Here is a 14,015-nt window from a genome sequence, read left to right on the forward strand (position 1 = left end):
GGAAGTACTCATCACGTGCCTCCAACGTCTGGACAATGCTGATAAAAAGAACTCGCCGCATTCTAAAACGGTGGTGAAAAACCGTCGGGCCCCACCGTGGTTGCTCGGCAAAATAGTCTGCGAACAGGCGTTGGTGAGCTAAGTCGTGCTCGCGGCGGACAAACGTCCTAAGTCGAATCGGTCGAGGGATCTGCGCCGTCGCCTGCTCCGCCGCATCACGCTCGCGCTCCATTTCCGCCAAGCATTAACGCAATCGAATAAGACCCGAGTCAAGGCCCGAGTAATGCCTTCAGGTGTACTCCAGTCGTCGCTGGGGTTCATTTTTTTAGTGTGAGAAAGTTGGAAAGTGAGAGATGGGAGAGAATAATTTGGGAGATGGGAGAGAATAAATTGGGAGATGGGATAAATTGCTATGGGAATTGAGTGTTTAAATAGAATAAAAATTCAAATTTTTTTTTTAAAAAATTCAAAAACGTGTCGCATAGTTCACGCTTTCGTCCGCGTCGCCCGCAGTGGGGCAGACGATAGCGCAGACGATGTGACGTCGACGCGTATAGTCCGCGGATGATGTATCGAGCGTGGACGATGGATAACCCATCGTCCGCATAGCTACAGTGGATCGGGCAGACTATCGTCCGTCCCACTGTGGATGCCCTAACACTAGTTCGATTTCTACCAAATGTTACGGTTGCTCCATCACTTAACCAATAAAACATTTCCTCTATCACTTCTTTAAAAGTAGTTGAGTTGAGTAGCATTTGGGCAAGGATGGGTATATACAACTGAATTGGCTTTAATTTTTTGTCAGTTTGTGAGATTGAAGAAAATATCTTAGCAGCAGGCATGGGAAAGGAAATGGCATGCATGTAATTCAATTAGCTTATGCTTTAATCAGCTAGCTATTCCTTTGTAATTTTGCAGTGACAATTGCTTAATCATGCTTTGATCAGCTAGCCTAATGTTTGCTGCCTAAATCTGGCTTTCAAATACTGCATTGATTTGCAGCTTGCACAGCTATTCCTAGGAGGGTGCACAAATCTAAACATCTCTTTCACTTGCATGCAATTCAGAAATCAAATAATAGTAGCAGAAAATTGGGTGTGCAGCTTTTGTAAAAGCACCTCTCTTGACTCTGCCATATTATTAACCCATCCCTCTTTTTCCATGCTACATATCTTCAGTCCAATGCACCTATCCACAAATGTCATACTACTACTTAAATTTATTTCAATTTTCTCCTAATTTTACAATTATAGCCAATTTACAACTACAAAATGTAACTACTCAAAATGGTGTCATGCTTAAAATATCAATTAGTAACTTGGACCTCAATCCAATGTAACACATCTCTTTGATCGAACATTGTTTAGCACTTAACTCCTCTACCACATGGTTTTGGACTATACACATTACTCCATTACGCCATGTTGATATAATTATGTTTGATTTAGGATGGTGAAATCACAAAGAATACTGCAATAAACTGTACTATTTGTGAAATAAATCAAAAGTTCGCATGCGACACAAAAAAGGACATAAATTATAGTGGTATTAATGTATTTTAAAGCAATTAATTAACCCCACACAAGGACAATATTAAACTTTACAATTTTTGGTGTTATTTTATAAAAAAAGTCATATAAAATCGATTTATTTGAAATGCATAACGCACTCCTTGGGATGTGATCAAATGAAAACTCTAAATATTGTACAAACTCAAAACTATGATCTGAACCATTGAAAAATGTCAACAGGTCAAAAAAAAACATCAACAGGAAAATGTCAACTAAATTTCAACGATAGTCAATGATTGATATTGTGTTGATACTGTATTGATACTGTGTTGACATTAAAATCTTGAAATTTTACATTGTGTTGATATTGTATTGAAATTGTGTTGAAGCTGTGTTGAGGAATTTTGAGTTTGTACAATATATAAGTTTGCATTTTATAATTACCCTGCATTCCTTTATCACTATGTATTTGGCATAATATGATCATAGAATGTTTCGTTCTTGTAAAAAAACATCGGTCTGAACGACAGTAAAGAACAAGGTATAGAAATAGAACTTTTGTATAACAAGAGGACAAGTAAATGAAATTTAATTGTTCCTTTCCTAAGCCAAACAAATGGGATTCTTCATTCTTGTGACAATTCAAGAAGCTCGCATACAAAAAATATAATATGACCTAGCTCAAAATTATTGACTAGACGATTAATTAAATTAATCCCAAATGGGATAATAATCCAATTGATCATGATGATTAACCTCCATGTGTTGATGATGATTATAAACAAAATAATCTTGCACTCCCATTTCCATTCCCTGCATCCACAATTTAGGCGAGTCAAGTGGCATTTCATTTATAGCCTCAATCTGGCTCGCCGACAGCCCCACTCTCCCCGCCTCCGCCGCGCGCCTCCCCGCGATCTGCATGGCGGCCTCCTGCGCCGCGGCCTGAACATCCGTGGCATTGTCGCTTGCCGGCTTCGGGAGGAGGCCCGCCAGGCGGGGGAAGTTGAGGCGCGCGGCGGGGCCTCTTAGGTGGAATGCCGCAGCGTCGTAGGCGGCGGCGGCCATCTCCGGCTTCTCGTAGCTCCCTAGCCAGACCCGGGTTTTCTTGCCGGGCTCGCGGATTTCCGACACCCATTTCCCCCATTTGCGCTTCCTGATTCCGATGAACGTCTCCGCTTCTTCTTGATGATGATCATTTTCCATTGATTTTATTTTAGAAGTGCGTGTGGATTTGAAGGGGAAATAGAAGATTGAGTGAATGTTGTGTGTGTATATATAATATATGTGTGTGTATGAGAGAGAGAGAGAGAGAGGAGAGGAGTGATGGGTGAAGTGAAGAAGGGGAGGTTCGACGTAGATGCATGAAAGTGGATTGAAGTTGTATTACAGCATGCAACTCTGTCGGTTAATATTAGTAGCATTTTGTAATCGGCCAATGAATGCTTGCCACGTCCTCTTCATTTATCAACCCCAGTCAAAAACAAAGACATTATTATAATATAATGTTTGATTTGATGGATTACTCATAAATAATCCCTGGTTAATTTAATAAGCAAACACTCCTATATAAATCTCCCCTTCAAATAAAATCTATAAACGTATTTTTTAGTGGGAAAAGGGGGAGCAATGGGGGGCTTGAAATATTAAATTATCTAATAATACATGTTTTGTGATCTTTAATTAATAATATATTAATCAATAAAATTTAAAAGTTTACTTGTTATAGTGGCGAAAATTAACGACAGTTTAATTAGTAGTGATACTTTTTTATAATAACTTTTATTATAAGAATGAAATTAATAATGAGACAATATGTACAAATTAATATTTCAGAAGTAGAACAAATTAACAACTTTTTCAGTTTTAAGTTTACTTTAGTCGAGTATCAAGTTGGATCAAAAGGAGCTAATTATTTCTCGCACGTGCTCATATATGTTTCAGTTCACACGTTCTAGGAATAATGGAATTTTAAATTTCTAATGATTTTGGTCCTCTAGTGAATTGTCTAGGTGAAGTAGTAATTTTCTGGTATTACTAGTTACTTCTACGAGATGTATAAGTATTATATGCTATGTGACATCAACTCTCTTTCACATATTATAGTGATTTAAATTTAACAGTCCATGGGATACGTACGTATATATTGCTAGAATTTTGTTTCGATCGATACTCCAATATCATGCATAAAACAATAAATATTTATCCTCTTTATCCACAGAATTAAAGTTCTGCTTTTTTTTAAAAATGAATTTTATGAATTATTAGAAATGTGGGTGGAAAAAACTAATAAAATATAAATCTACATTTTATATAAATATACACTATTCATTTTATAATGAAACGTGATGAAACAAATTAATACAATATATTCCTAAACCCTGAAGTATTACCTAATTTTATATAGCAAAATAAAATAAAAATTTTATCATTTTATATTGAAATGTATGGGAAATAAATTAATTGAATACAATACTTACTTTTTTATAGTAATATAAAATGAGATTTTTATTGCAAAGAGAATCAAATTAGACTTCTGATATGGTACTCCAGTAATATACAGGTAAATAAATAAGGGCCAAATATAAATAAAGAAAAAGAAAGAATATAGATTCATAAAATTCAGTGTGAACGCAATGAGAGTCGGTGCTCTTTTTCCAACACCAGGCGTGTGGAGTCAGTGGTTAGTCTTTGTATCCGTACAGATTATTTCTTCAATTTTCCATATAATAATCTGGTCAAAGAGGATAAAAGAAAGTTACAGTAGAATGCTAATTTTCCTCACTAATAGTAGGTGCAAACAATGAGGTGATTATAATAATAAGTACAATTACTTAAATAGACATAAAATTACACGATATGGCGCTCAGTGATATAGTAGAACTATTATCTTTCAATTTCAAAAACACACGTCAATTATTCTAAACTACCTATGAAACACTCCCTTTGTCCGTCATTAGGAGTCTCATTTATGGGCGACACGGATTTTAAGAAATGTTAAGAAAAGTGGATGGAAAAAAGTCAGTGGAATAGAGATCTCACTTGTATATATTAGTTTTAAATAAAATGTGAGTGGAATGAGTTAGTGGAAGGTGGGACCTTATTACCATTTATGGTAAAAGTGAACCGGGACTCTTATTCGCGGACGGACTAAAATGGAAAAACGGGACTCTTATTCGCGGACGGAGGAAGTAATAAAAATAGTTTAGAAAACATAGCCTTATCAATTTTTCCACATCGATGCTCCAATTATTGACTAATACAAGTTAAGTGATAGCTAAAGTAGCAACCCATCCATCATAAAAACCATGATTTTATTCAAGCTGGTAACCCAAAAAATCTCTAAAAGAGACCAAGTATGTACAAGCAAAGTAGCCAGAAATCAAACCATAATTAGCAAAGTAGCCAGAAATCAAACCATAATTAACAAAGATTGATTTCTCACATCATCAACAATTCACTCAACTCTCTGGTGGTCGACTACTCGCCGCCTCGTCATCGTCGGGGAGGCCTCTATAAGGGGCCTACCCGTTCCGATGAAAGAGGTGCGCCGTGCTCCGCCACCAGTTAGGAGAAACTGGAACGTCCAGTAGAGGACCTTGGGTGCAAACACCCTATACAAGAAGAAAATGTCGTACCAGCTCGGATACTTCACGTACGGATCGCCTCTGCAAGCGCCCGCCACTATCAACCTCGCAAACTCCTCCACCGCACCACCCGATGCCTCCACCTAAATCGGAAAATCATCAAGCTCAAATCAAATGGTACAACAAGTTAAGTTATTAAAATATAACATCTATAAATCTTGCTAATTACTTCTCTTTCTTCCTTCCATTGCATCTCTGCGCCTTCCTCCACCATGAATTTTCCTCTCGACATCTCAGTTCCGATCCAACCATGCGTCGCGACTGTAATTCCAACCTCGTCCTTCACTTCAAACCGTAGTGTCTCGTAAAAGTTTATCAGAGCTGATTTTGCCGCCTATATAAAGCATTGGAGTGTTCATATTTGATAACTAATTGACGTACGTATGTTCATTAAAGTATAAATACTTGAAGAAAATAAACTTACAGCATATAAACTCATCCGAGGCAAAGGTAGCCAGTTCTCGACAGATGCATTGACAATGACACGACCGTTGGATTCACGTAGATATGGAAGTGCTACGTGGGTCGGATAAACATTACCCCAGAAGTTTATGTCCTAGATGAGATATAGTATATAAGATATGTATATGCACATGATCAAAACAACTCGAAATCCCATATATATATACCATTAGAATAGGGAAGACATTGGTGTCTGTGGCCTCCTCAAAGTAGAAAGTATGGCCTAAACTTGCAGAATTTACCAGATGATCCACTGCACAAATCCAAGAAATTGATTCAAGTTTTATTTGTAGGTAAATTTTCTTCATTTTCGGAAAACTTTCGATTTAATTAGATTTTTGCAACCAGACTCTGGATATTAGTGGTTACATACTTGTTGATTAATAGGCTAATCATCATTCATCTAGAGTGGCATTATTATTAGAAGCGAAAACAATATCGTAGTAGTAGCATAAATAAGTGAAACGTGCATCTAAACATATAAGCATTCACACACTAGATTTTAAACATGATATGCAGAATGAGAAATTGTGTGACAGTTTGGGAAGTTATGGACAAATAACCCTGAGTTGAATTATGTATAGTAAGGACGATGGATCTTACCGCGACCATATTGGTTAATGGTTTCGTTGATAAATCTCCTGCAGTCGTCCTCTTTGACAACATCGGCAGCCACTATCATTACATTGGGCGCCCCAAGCCTTCTAGCATTCTCACTTATTGCTCTAAGCCTTTGTTCTCTACGCGCAACCAATACAAGAATGGCCCCCCTCTTCGCATATTCATACGCAATTTGCTACATTCAGTGACAGAGAGAGAAAAAATGTTAGTAGAAGCTCCACTAATTTTAGATTTTTCTTATAATAAATTTATATATTCCTGCATCCATCCTAAGTTAATTGATTTGTAGTTCCGTTTTGGGATGTCACAAATTAGGATGGCCTAATCCCTCTCTATGCTTTCTCGTATTGGAGTATTCTCTTTTTGTTATTTATTTATTTTATTTTGGCCAGTTGAATCATTAAACATGATCACTTTCGTAAATCTTGTAAAGGAAAAAAAACGTCACAAATCTTAGGATAGTAGTACTACTATATATCACAATTTGCTACTAAATCAATATTATGTTAATAAAGTGGAGTAACTTATTGATTTTTTTTCAGTCTTATTATCTTTCAACAAATTCTTCTTCCTTAGACTATTCTGCAATCATTCCTCATCTTCCAATTTTTCACATTTTGATGTGTAGATGTGCATTAGACAGTTGTGAAGTAAAATTAGTTTTAGTATAAAGAAATTGATAGAGCTTAAGTCCTTCCTCTCATTCTATCTCACATATGTCTTTTTGATCATATCCATAAATGATAAAATTAAAAAGAATGACCTCTCCGATGCCGGAAGAAGCTCCGGTGATGACGACGACCTTGTTGTGCATAAGCTGGTGAGATTCGAGGAAGTAGGAGTTGTAGAGCCATTCACAGGTGTTGATGAAGGTGAGAGCCGGCCAGGCGAAGGCCAGCATCACCAAGCTCGCCGGCGGCACAAACAGATTCAGCACGCTGTTTAACATATCCATTCGATTCGATCAAAAACTCTCTTCTCCAACAACAACAACAAAATACTAATACCTCTTTCTCTGCATGCACCAATTAACACTACACGTGTTGCTTCGCCGCTTCCACCGCTGTACGCCTCTTACTGGACCTCTTCTTCCAACCTTCTGCATGTACTAGCTACTATTTTTTTTGTTCCTCTAAATCTCCTACTATGAAAATGAATCGCAATTAATTATACTCTACAATACATGACTTCTACATGTTTGTTGATTAGTCGTTCCGTCTTGCATTCCTTATTATATGCAATCAAGGAACAAGGATGCATTACACTATTTTATTATTAATTATAGCTACTCTCACTTAAATATTTATTAGGAGTACAAAAATATAAAAAATAATTAACCTTTAAATATTACTTGGGGATGTCAATAAAAACGTTAGTACTGCCAAAACTGACTGAATCGTGTATCATTAACAAGTACTCCCGAGTAATAAATAATACTCCATTCATTTTTTTAAAATAGGAACTTTGGAGATGGCGTGGATTTTTAAGTGTAAAATTGGACAAATAAAACAGGGTAATAGAAAAATATAAATAAAAAAAAAAAGAGGAAAAGAAAATACCGTATTAGTGGATTATGGTATTCCTTTTTTTTAAAAGAATTTTTTTTGTTTTTAGGAAGAGTTTCTATTTTTAAGAAATAGGAGAGTAATAAATAAAAGGCATGGCTGCCAACTAAATAAGGAATTTGTGTTAAATTAGTCGGTCCTCCTACACCGTTTCATTACATAATTCTAAATATATTGAAAAATTTCTATATTTCGCAAATTAACAAAACTACAAAAAAGTTAACAAAATTGCAAAAAAATTAGGTGCTAAGAAACCTATATATTCTAACAAATTTGTCTAAGAATTATTGAAACGACCAACTCAGCCACAACGTCTGAAATTCTGATTTAGGGGAATAAAAAGTAGATGATGGTTGATTATAAAATGTGATAATACCAAAGTGTTATTGCAGCCCACGTCTGGCAGTTCCACTTCCTCTCCAACAGAATCAAACCAAATAATCTATCTGTCTTTCTCTGAAAATAGAGAAGAAGATGCTTAGGCACCAATAACAACCATGTTTCTCTCCTAATTCTCTCTCTTTCCAATTCCAATTTCAGCAATATGCATCAAAACCTTGGAGCAAATGGTCATCTTCAGCTCTCTGACTCACCTACATGTAACAACCATGTTTCTCTCCTTATTTTATCTATCTTTCATGTTGTTCGAATTTTGGAGTTTTTTTCTGAAATTTTTTTATTTCATGTTGTATTTTGTAGCAGAACTTCATGTTCCATTAATGGCTGATTCTGCATAACAGAGAAGAAGATTATTGAGGAATTAAGGATGGGATGCATTTGTTCAAAACAGTCAAATGTACATGATTTTGTTCCTGAAGTAGAAAAGATTAGAGATCATCCTAAATATAATAGCACTGCTATTTACAAGGAGAGGCCTAAAAGTGGCCCTCACAGGCATTCAGCAACTATTAGTTCAACAGATGGAAGACAACAGGCTATGTGTAGAGTCGGAGGCATACCACACAGTGCCAAAGCCGAGCAGGTTGCTGCTGGATGGCCCTCGTGGCTTGCCTCCGTTGCTGGGGAGGCCGTTCATGGCTGGACTCCGAGGAGTCCACGTTCGTACCAAAAATTGAACAGAGTATGTGCTTTACTGTTTCATTAGGATTGCCTATGGATTATTATGCTGTGTGATCATACTCTTCAACAGAATCATGTTCCCATGTTTATGCAGATAGGGCAAGGGACTTACAGTACTGTTTACCGGGGGCGTGACCTAACAACGAATAAGATTGTAGCAATGAAGCTAGTGAGATTTTCAAACATGGATCCAGACAGTGTCCGGTTCATGGCAAGGGAGATTTGCATGCTTCGGAGGTTGGACCATGTGAATGTGATGAAACTCGAAGCTCTTGTGATATCGAGGATCTCAGGGAGCGTGTACCTTGTGTTCGAGTACATGGAGCACGATCTTGCTGGACTTGTAGCATCACTGGAGGTCAAATTCACCGAAGCTCAGGTGTGTACTAGAAATATGGCTTACATATCGTTTTCGACATTCTCCCCCCTTATTGTGCGACACATACTGTGATATGATATATGGGTGCAGATCAAATGTTATGTTAGGCAAATGTTGCTAGGACTACAACACTGTCATAGTCGAGGCATTCTTCATCGCGATATCAAGGGCTCAAATCTTCTAGTTGGTGATGATGGAGTGCTTAAAATCGGGGATTTTGGTCTGGCAACATCCTTTGGCCCTGACCGGAAGCAGGCATTGACTAGCCATGTCGTAACTCTGTGGTACAGAGCCCCCGAGCTACTGTTGGGTGCAACGGAGTACGGAGTAGAGATTGATATGTGGAGTGTCGGTTGCATTATTGCTGAACTCTTTGCAGGGAAGCCTATCATGCCCGGAAGTACCGAGGTGCTCTTTGCTTTTTTTTTTTCCTTGCAAAATATGGTTGGCTTAGACCACCTAGTCTTAGTAACATGATCATCATGTCATACTCTAGGTGGAACAAATGCATAAGATATTCAAACTATGTGGTTCACCATCAGAGGAGTATTGGGGGAAATCAAATTTACCTCAGGCTACTAGCTTTAGGCCACGGAGGCCATACAGACGACGTGTTGCAGAAGCTTTCAAACACTTCCCTTCGTCGGCTTTGGCCCTGGTGGAAACGCTTCTCTCTATTGACCCAGCACTCAGAGGCACGGCTTCTTCTGCACTCAAAAGCACGGTACCTTAACTTTCTATTAGCTCTAGTTGAGCCTTTTTCAGGTCTTCTTTCTTCTTGATACCACAAATTTGAATTTTCATGGTTTCAGTTCTTCACTTCACGCCCTCTTCCCTGTGATCCGTCTAGCTTACCCAAATATCCACCATGTAAGGAGCTCGATGCCAAGCTTCGAGAAGAGGAAGCAAGAAGGTAAGTTGTCTTCACTCGCCCTTTAGCAGACTGTAATATAATCTCAGCTGCTGATAGTATGTATAGAAATTTTCATGGTTTGATAAATCTAAAACCAAGGGTGATTTGTCTAATACTATAACTGAACAAAAACTGCCTACTTTGACGACTATCTCAGGCAAAATGCAGAGATTGTAATAGACGACGGAGCTGAACATGTAAGTTGTCTTTTCTCTTTAATCTGTATCATTATCATTTCTTATCTCTGTCATAACTGAAAAGAGGTGTGAGCAGCAAAGAGCGGCTTTGGAGAAGACATGCTCTCATGACCCAAACACGTCCTCTCAGAATGAAAAAGATGATGCTCACCATTCAATTGCCCGACAGGCTTCTCAACTACGTGCAAAGGGCGTGTCTAATAATGATTCGATGGTAAGTTGGAAACTTTTCTATTCCTTTGATGGTAATGAGGTGTCAATAGTTTAACTAGTTTATATTAACAGGATTACATTGCTAAGAAGAAGAGGATATTTCGGTCTGGGCCATTGATACCTCAAGGAGGCAACGCGGACGAATTGCTAAAAGAGCACGAGAGACAACTTCAAGAGGCGTTGCGCAAATCACACCAAGGCAAAAGGAGAGACAAAGCTGGGCAGGGAGAAATGAACATGCCTAAATACTAGAACCTTCAAATGCCAAGAATTCAATTTTAAGCAAATGTGCGTAGAAGAGGTCATAGTAAATGTTATGTTAACAATGACAAGCAAAATTAAAGATGTTTCTAACAAGAACCATGGTCTGCACAGAGTAATATGTAAAGAAAAGTTTATATAGATATCATATAAGAGAAACATAAGATGCAGCAGCTTGAATAAATGTCATCAATACAAAGGTTGTTCGACTTATTGTGCTTCAGGGACAATTAACCTCTAACCATTGCACACATAGAAAGAACAAGGAAAAAAGAAGAATATCTACTTATATGTTTAATACCTGTACATTTAGGGCGATCTTTCCATACATGCTGGAGTCAATTTTATGTTAAAGGAGTGTAGGATGAACTAGATATCATGCTTAGGCTTGCGGCTCAATTCAGAGTAGTGGCCTCCCATTAGTTGCAGAATCTCTTCCCACAAACTGTGCGATTGTGAATCCCCAAAGATCAAGTTGGTACTACAAGCAGCAACATACCAGTATTCAGATTCAATCTCTTCTATCAATTGGTCCATTTGCCACCCTGCATATCCCATGAAGAATCTCAATTCTTGCGGCTTAATAGTCCCATTCTTCACCAATGCTGCAGCTTCAGCCAAACTGTTACGGGAGCCAAAGTAGACCCCAGGAATGACCTCCTCAAAAGCAGCAAGTCCACGGGTTTCCATACCTCTTAGCAGGAACATACTTGCATCAAGGGGTCCACCAAAGTTCAAAGCACAATCAGCAAATGTAGTTGCCAACTCAGCATTGGTGGGATTCATATGTTTCATCTTCTTGTTAAGTGGTCGGTTTAAGACGATCCCAAATGGTCCCTCCTGTGGGTTCCTCGTTCCAGATCTGAGGAGAAGAACCACGGTTCTCTCAAAGGTGCGAACTCCATCGAGCTTTCCTGTGGCAACAAGGATAGAACCATTCTCAGGTGCTGAAATAGGGTGTGCCCACTTTAGGGGGAGAGATTCTGATGCTGGGGCAATTTTATCTTGGTCATGAACAGATTCTGCATTTGCAGCCTGGAGGAACATTACAGCACAAGATTTTAATTTTAAGTCAAAAAATCTTGGAATACAATTTCCATGTTTTTAAACAGTATACAGCTTAAGATAATTATTTCACATACATTAACTGAGACATGTGATATAAAGTGAATGGTCCTGACCACAATAATCAGTGTTTCGTGGAACTATAACCATACCTTCTCATTGATGTAGAGCATTGATCTAAACTCCCTCCAATCCAAGGGTTTATTCTTTGATTTTGGTGAGCTGGTGTCACCAGACTTGTGGCCACCAAGTGGATTATTGCCTTTTAGACCATCGCCAGCTTTTGATTGATCACTATTCCCTGCAGAGAAATCTCTCTACGTCAAATGAATACAAATATTCAGCAATACCAATTTAGCATCTGCAGCAGAAATTCCCATTCTGACAAATAATGCAAGGTATTTCACAGAACATGAATTAAAACCAGATAACAAGAGCAAGAACTTTAACTTGTGTAGACTCAATTTGAATGCTTCAAGAATAACTTCAGCAGGACAAAAGAAGAGAACCACAAATCAACATGCCTACAGCTTTGTGGTAAATATACAAAGATACAAACAAAGAATTCAGATTAAGAATACATCGGTAGCACTTATAAGGCGATTCATGTTACAACAGCGCTACAAGAGAGTATTATTGCATCACAAAGCTATATGTTCTATAAAATGAACATTTCCCAATCTGCATATCATGTTACAGGTGGAGAATCATCGAGCTTCACGTATATAGACTTGTTCTCTTGTACTTGCTAATGGATAAGCTACAATACTGCAGAAGTCGTCTTAGCAAGCTTTACTACCACAATGGCAGAATAATATTGGTTGCTCGATCACAAATAAATATATGAAAATTCAGCAGTGCACGGTGCACTCAGGATAGATCATTGTAGATTTTGGTTTTAATACAAAACTACGAGCTAAACCAAAAAATAATTAATTAAGATGAAGAATACCACAGGAAAAAAATCACTACTCCATCCATCAAATTTAGGCTTCACAACTGCATATATGAACTTACATTAGTCCATCCAGATCAACTTTTTTTATTTTCCAGAAAAGAGATTATAATGTTTACAAGCATTTTGGGAACCATTTGCCTCAAGAATGATTTCATCCACTGAGACATTAGTACCTGGCGCCACAGAGTTGGGCGAATATACACCATATAAGTACATTAAATGACCAGCGGTTTCCCAAGTAGAAATCAATCATTTAGTTTTAAACTATGCTCCACCTCCATCTACCAATTCAATTCACTTTGTGGGTTAGATCTATATTGCTTCCATAGTCAGCCAAAGACTAGCATAAGAACTTACTCTGGTCTCTGGTTGCATATGCACAAGATCATTGTTTTAAGACTGAGCGCTATATATCAATTATAGTGATCAACAAATTCCATATCAAACTGACCACTTCTGATCATTCTTAGTAATAACTCAATCACAACGCTCATAGATGACGCCAATAGGAAAGAACAAAGCCAAACAGCAGTCTGATTTTACAACTACAAACTCACACCAAACAAAGTCAATAAGCAGAGATTTTACAAGCCTAAAATCAATTGGGATGATTAGAAGCAAAATCTCATCTTTCGTCAGAATAGAACACTAACACAAACACACACACACACATATCCTCTTTCGGGAAAAATAAACGCAATAGAAATTAAAAAAATAAAAAATAATATGTTTTTACCAGAACTGGAAGACGATGAATTAGAATTGGAGCCATTAGAACTTCCGGAATTCTTCTTGCCCGTGGATCTGACTGTAATCGATCGATACCCACAGCAATTCGACAAAGATTCCTTCCTGGAAACCCTAATTTCAACAGCCATTGAACAGTTTCTGGAATTCCAGCAAATGGGTTTCTCGATTAACGAATTCCTTAGCGGAAAGCCGCTGTTTTTGACATGCAAGCACAATAGATCCATAATTCGAGCAGTGTAGACGCGAAAAAACCAACAAATTTTCTTCTGTACGATGCAGAACGAAGAAAACGAAGAGGATAGAAAGGGAAGTGAAAAGGGGAGAGTTAGAGAGGAGAATATGCTCTGCTGAATACTACAGAATTTTAAGGGAATGAATGATGCCAAAAAA

The 14,015-nt window shown here is 37.8% G+C and overlaps 4 protein-coding genes across 4 annotated transcripts; 1 reads left to right on the forward strand and 3 right to left on the reverse strand.

The window, feature by feature from the left end:
* Positions 1-2,096: 2,096 nt before the first annotated feature.
* On the reverse strand, positions 2,097-2,739 carry LOC125191747 (ethylene-responsive transcription factor ERF022-like). The gene has a single exon (XM_048089158.2). The coding sequence runs from the start codon at positions 2,718-2,720 to the stop codon at positions 2,226-2,228; it is 495 nt and encodes a 164-aa protein (XP_047945115.1). The 5' UTR covers positions 2,721-2,739; the 3' UTR covers positions 2,097-2,225.
* Positions 2,740-4,811: 2,072 nt separating this feature from the next.
* On the reverse strand, positions 4,812-7,397 carry LOC125193012 (11-beta-hydroxysteroid dehydrogenase B-like). Its single transcript, XM_048090710.2, has 7 exons — positions 7,252-7,397; positions 7,008-7,182; positions 6,227-6,419; positions 5,791-5,876; positions 5,586-5,717; positions 5,331-5,495; positions 4,812-5,244 (listed from the first exon to the last, which is right to left on the reverse strand). Exons 1-7 carry the CDS (start codon positions 7,347-7,349, stop codon positions 4,972-4,974), a joined length of 1,122 nt encoding a protein of 373 aa, XP_047946667.1. The 5' UTR covers positions 7,350-7,397; the 3' UTR covers positions 4,812-4,971.
* Positions 7,398-8,121: 724 nt separating this feature from the next.
* Positions 8,122-11,131, forward strand: LOC125193011 (putative serine/threonine-protein kinase At1g09600). The gene is made up of 9 exons (XM_048090709.2): positions 8,122-8,408; positions 8,509-8,890; positions 8,984-9,268; positions 9,359-9,676; positions 9,765-9,992; positions 10,081-10,181; positions 10,339-10,378; positions 10,455-10,592; positions 10,664-11,131. The coding sequence occupies exons 2-9, from the start codon at positions 8,576-8,578 to the stop codon at positions 10,841-10,843; spliced, it is 1,605 nt and encodes a 534-aa protein (XP_047946666.1). The 5' UTR covers positions 8,122-8,408; positions 8,509-8,575; the 3' UTR covers positions 10,844-11,131.
* On the reverse strand, positions 10,969-14,015 carry LOC125193013 (uncharacterized). Its single transcript, XM_048090713.2, has 3 exons — positions 13,612-14,015; positions 12,070-12,218; positions 10,969-11,887 (listed from the first exon to the last, which is right to left on the reverse strand). Exons 1-3 carry the CDS (start codon positions 13,847-13,849, stop codon positions 11,222-11,224), a joined length of 1,053 nt encoding a protein of 350 aa, XP_047946670.2. The 5' UTR covers positions 13,850-14,015; the 3' UTR covers positions 10,969-11,221.

The sequence above is a fragment of the Salvia hispanica genome, chromosome 4, assembly GCF_029641045.1.
Source record: "Salvia hispanica isolate PSC_SH4W2 chromosome 4, Shi_PSC_v1, whole genome shotgun sequence".
Lineage (NCBI taxonomy): Eukaryota > Viridiplantae > Streptophyta > Magnoliopsida > Lamiales > Lamiaceae > Salvia > Salvia hispanica.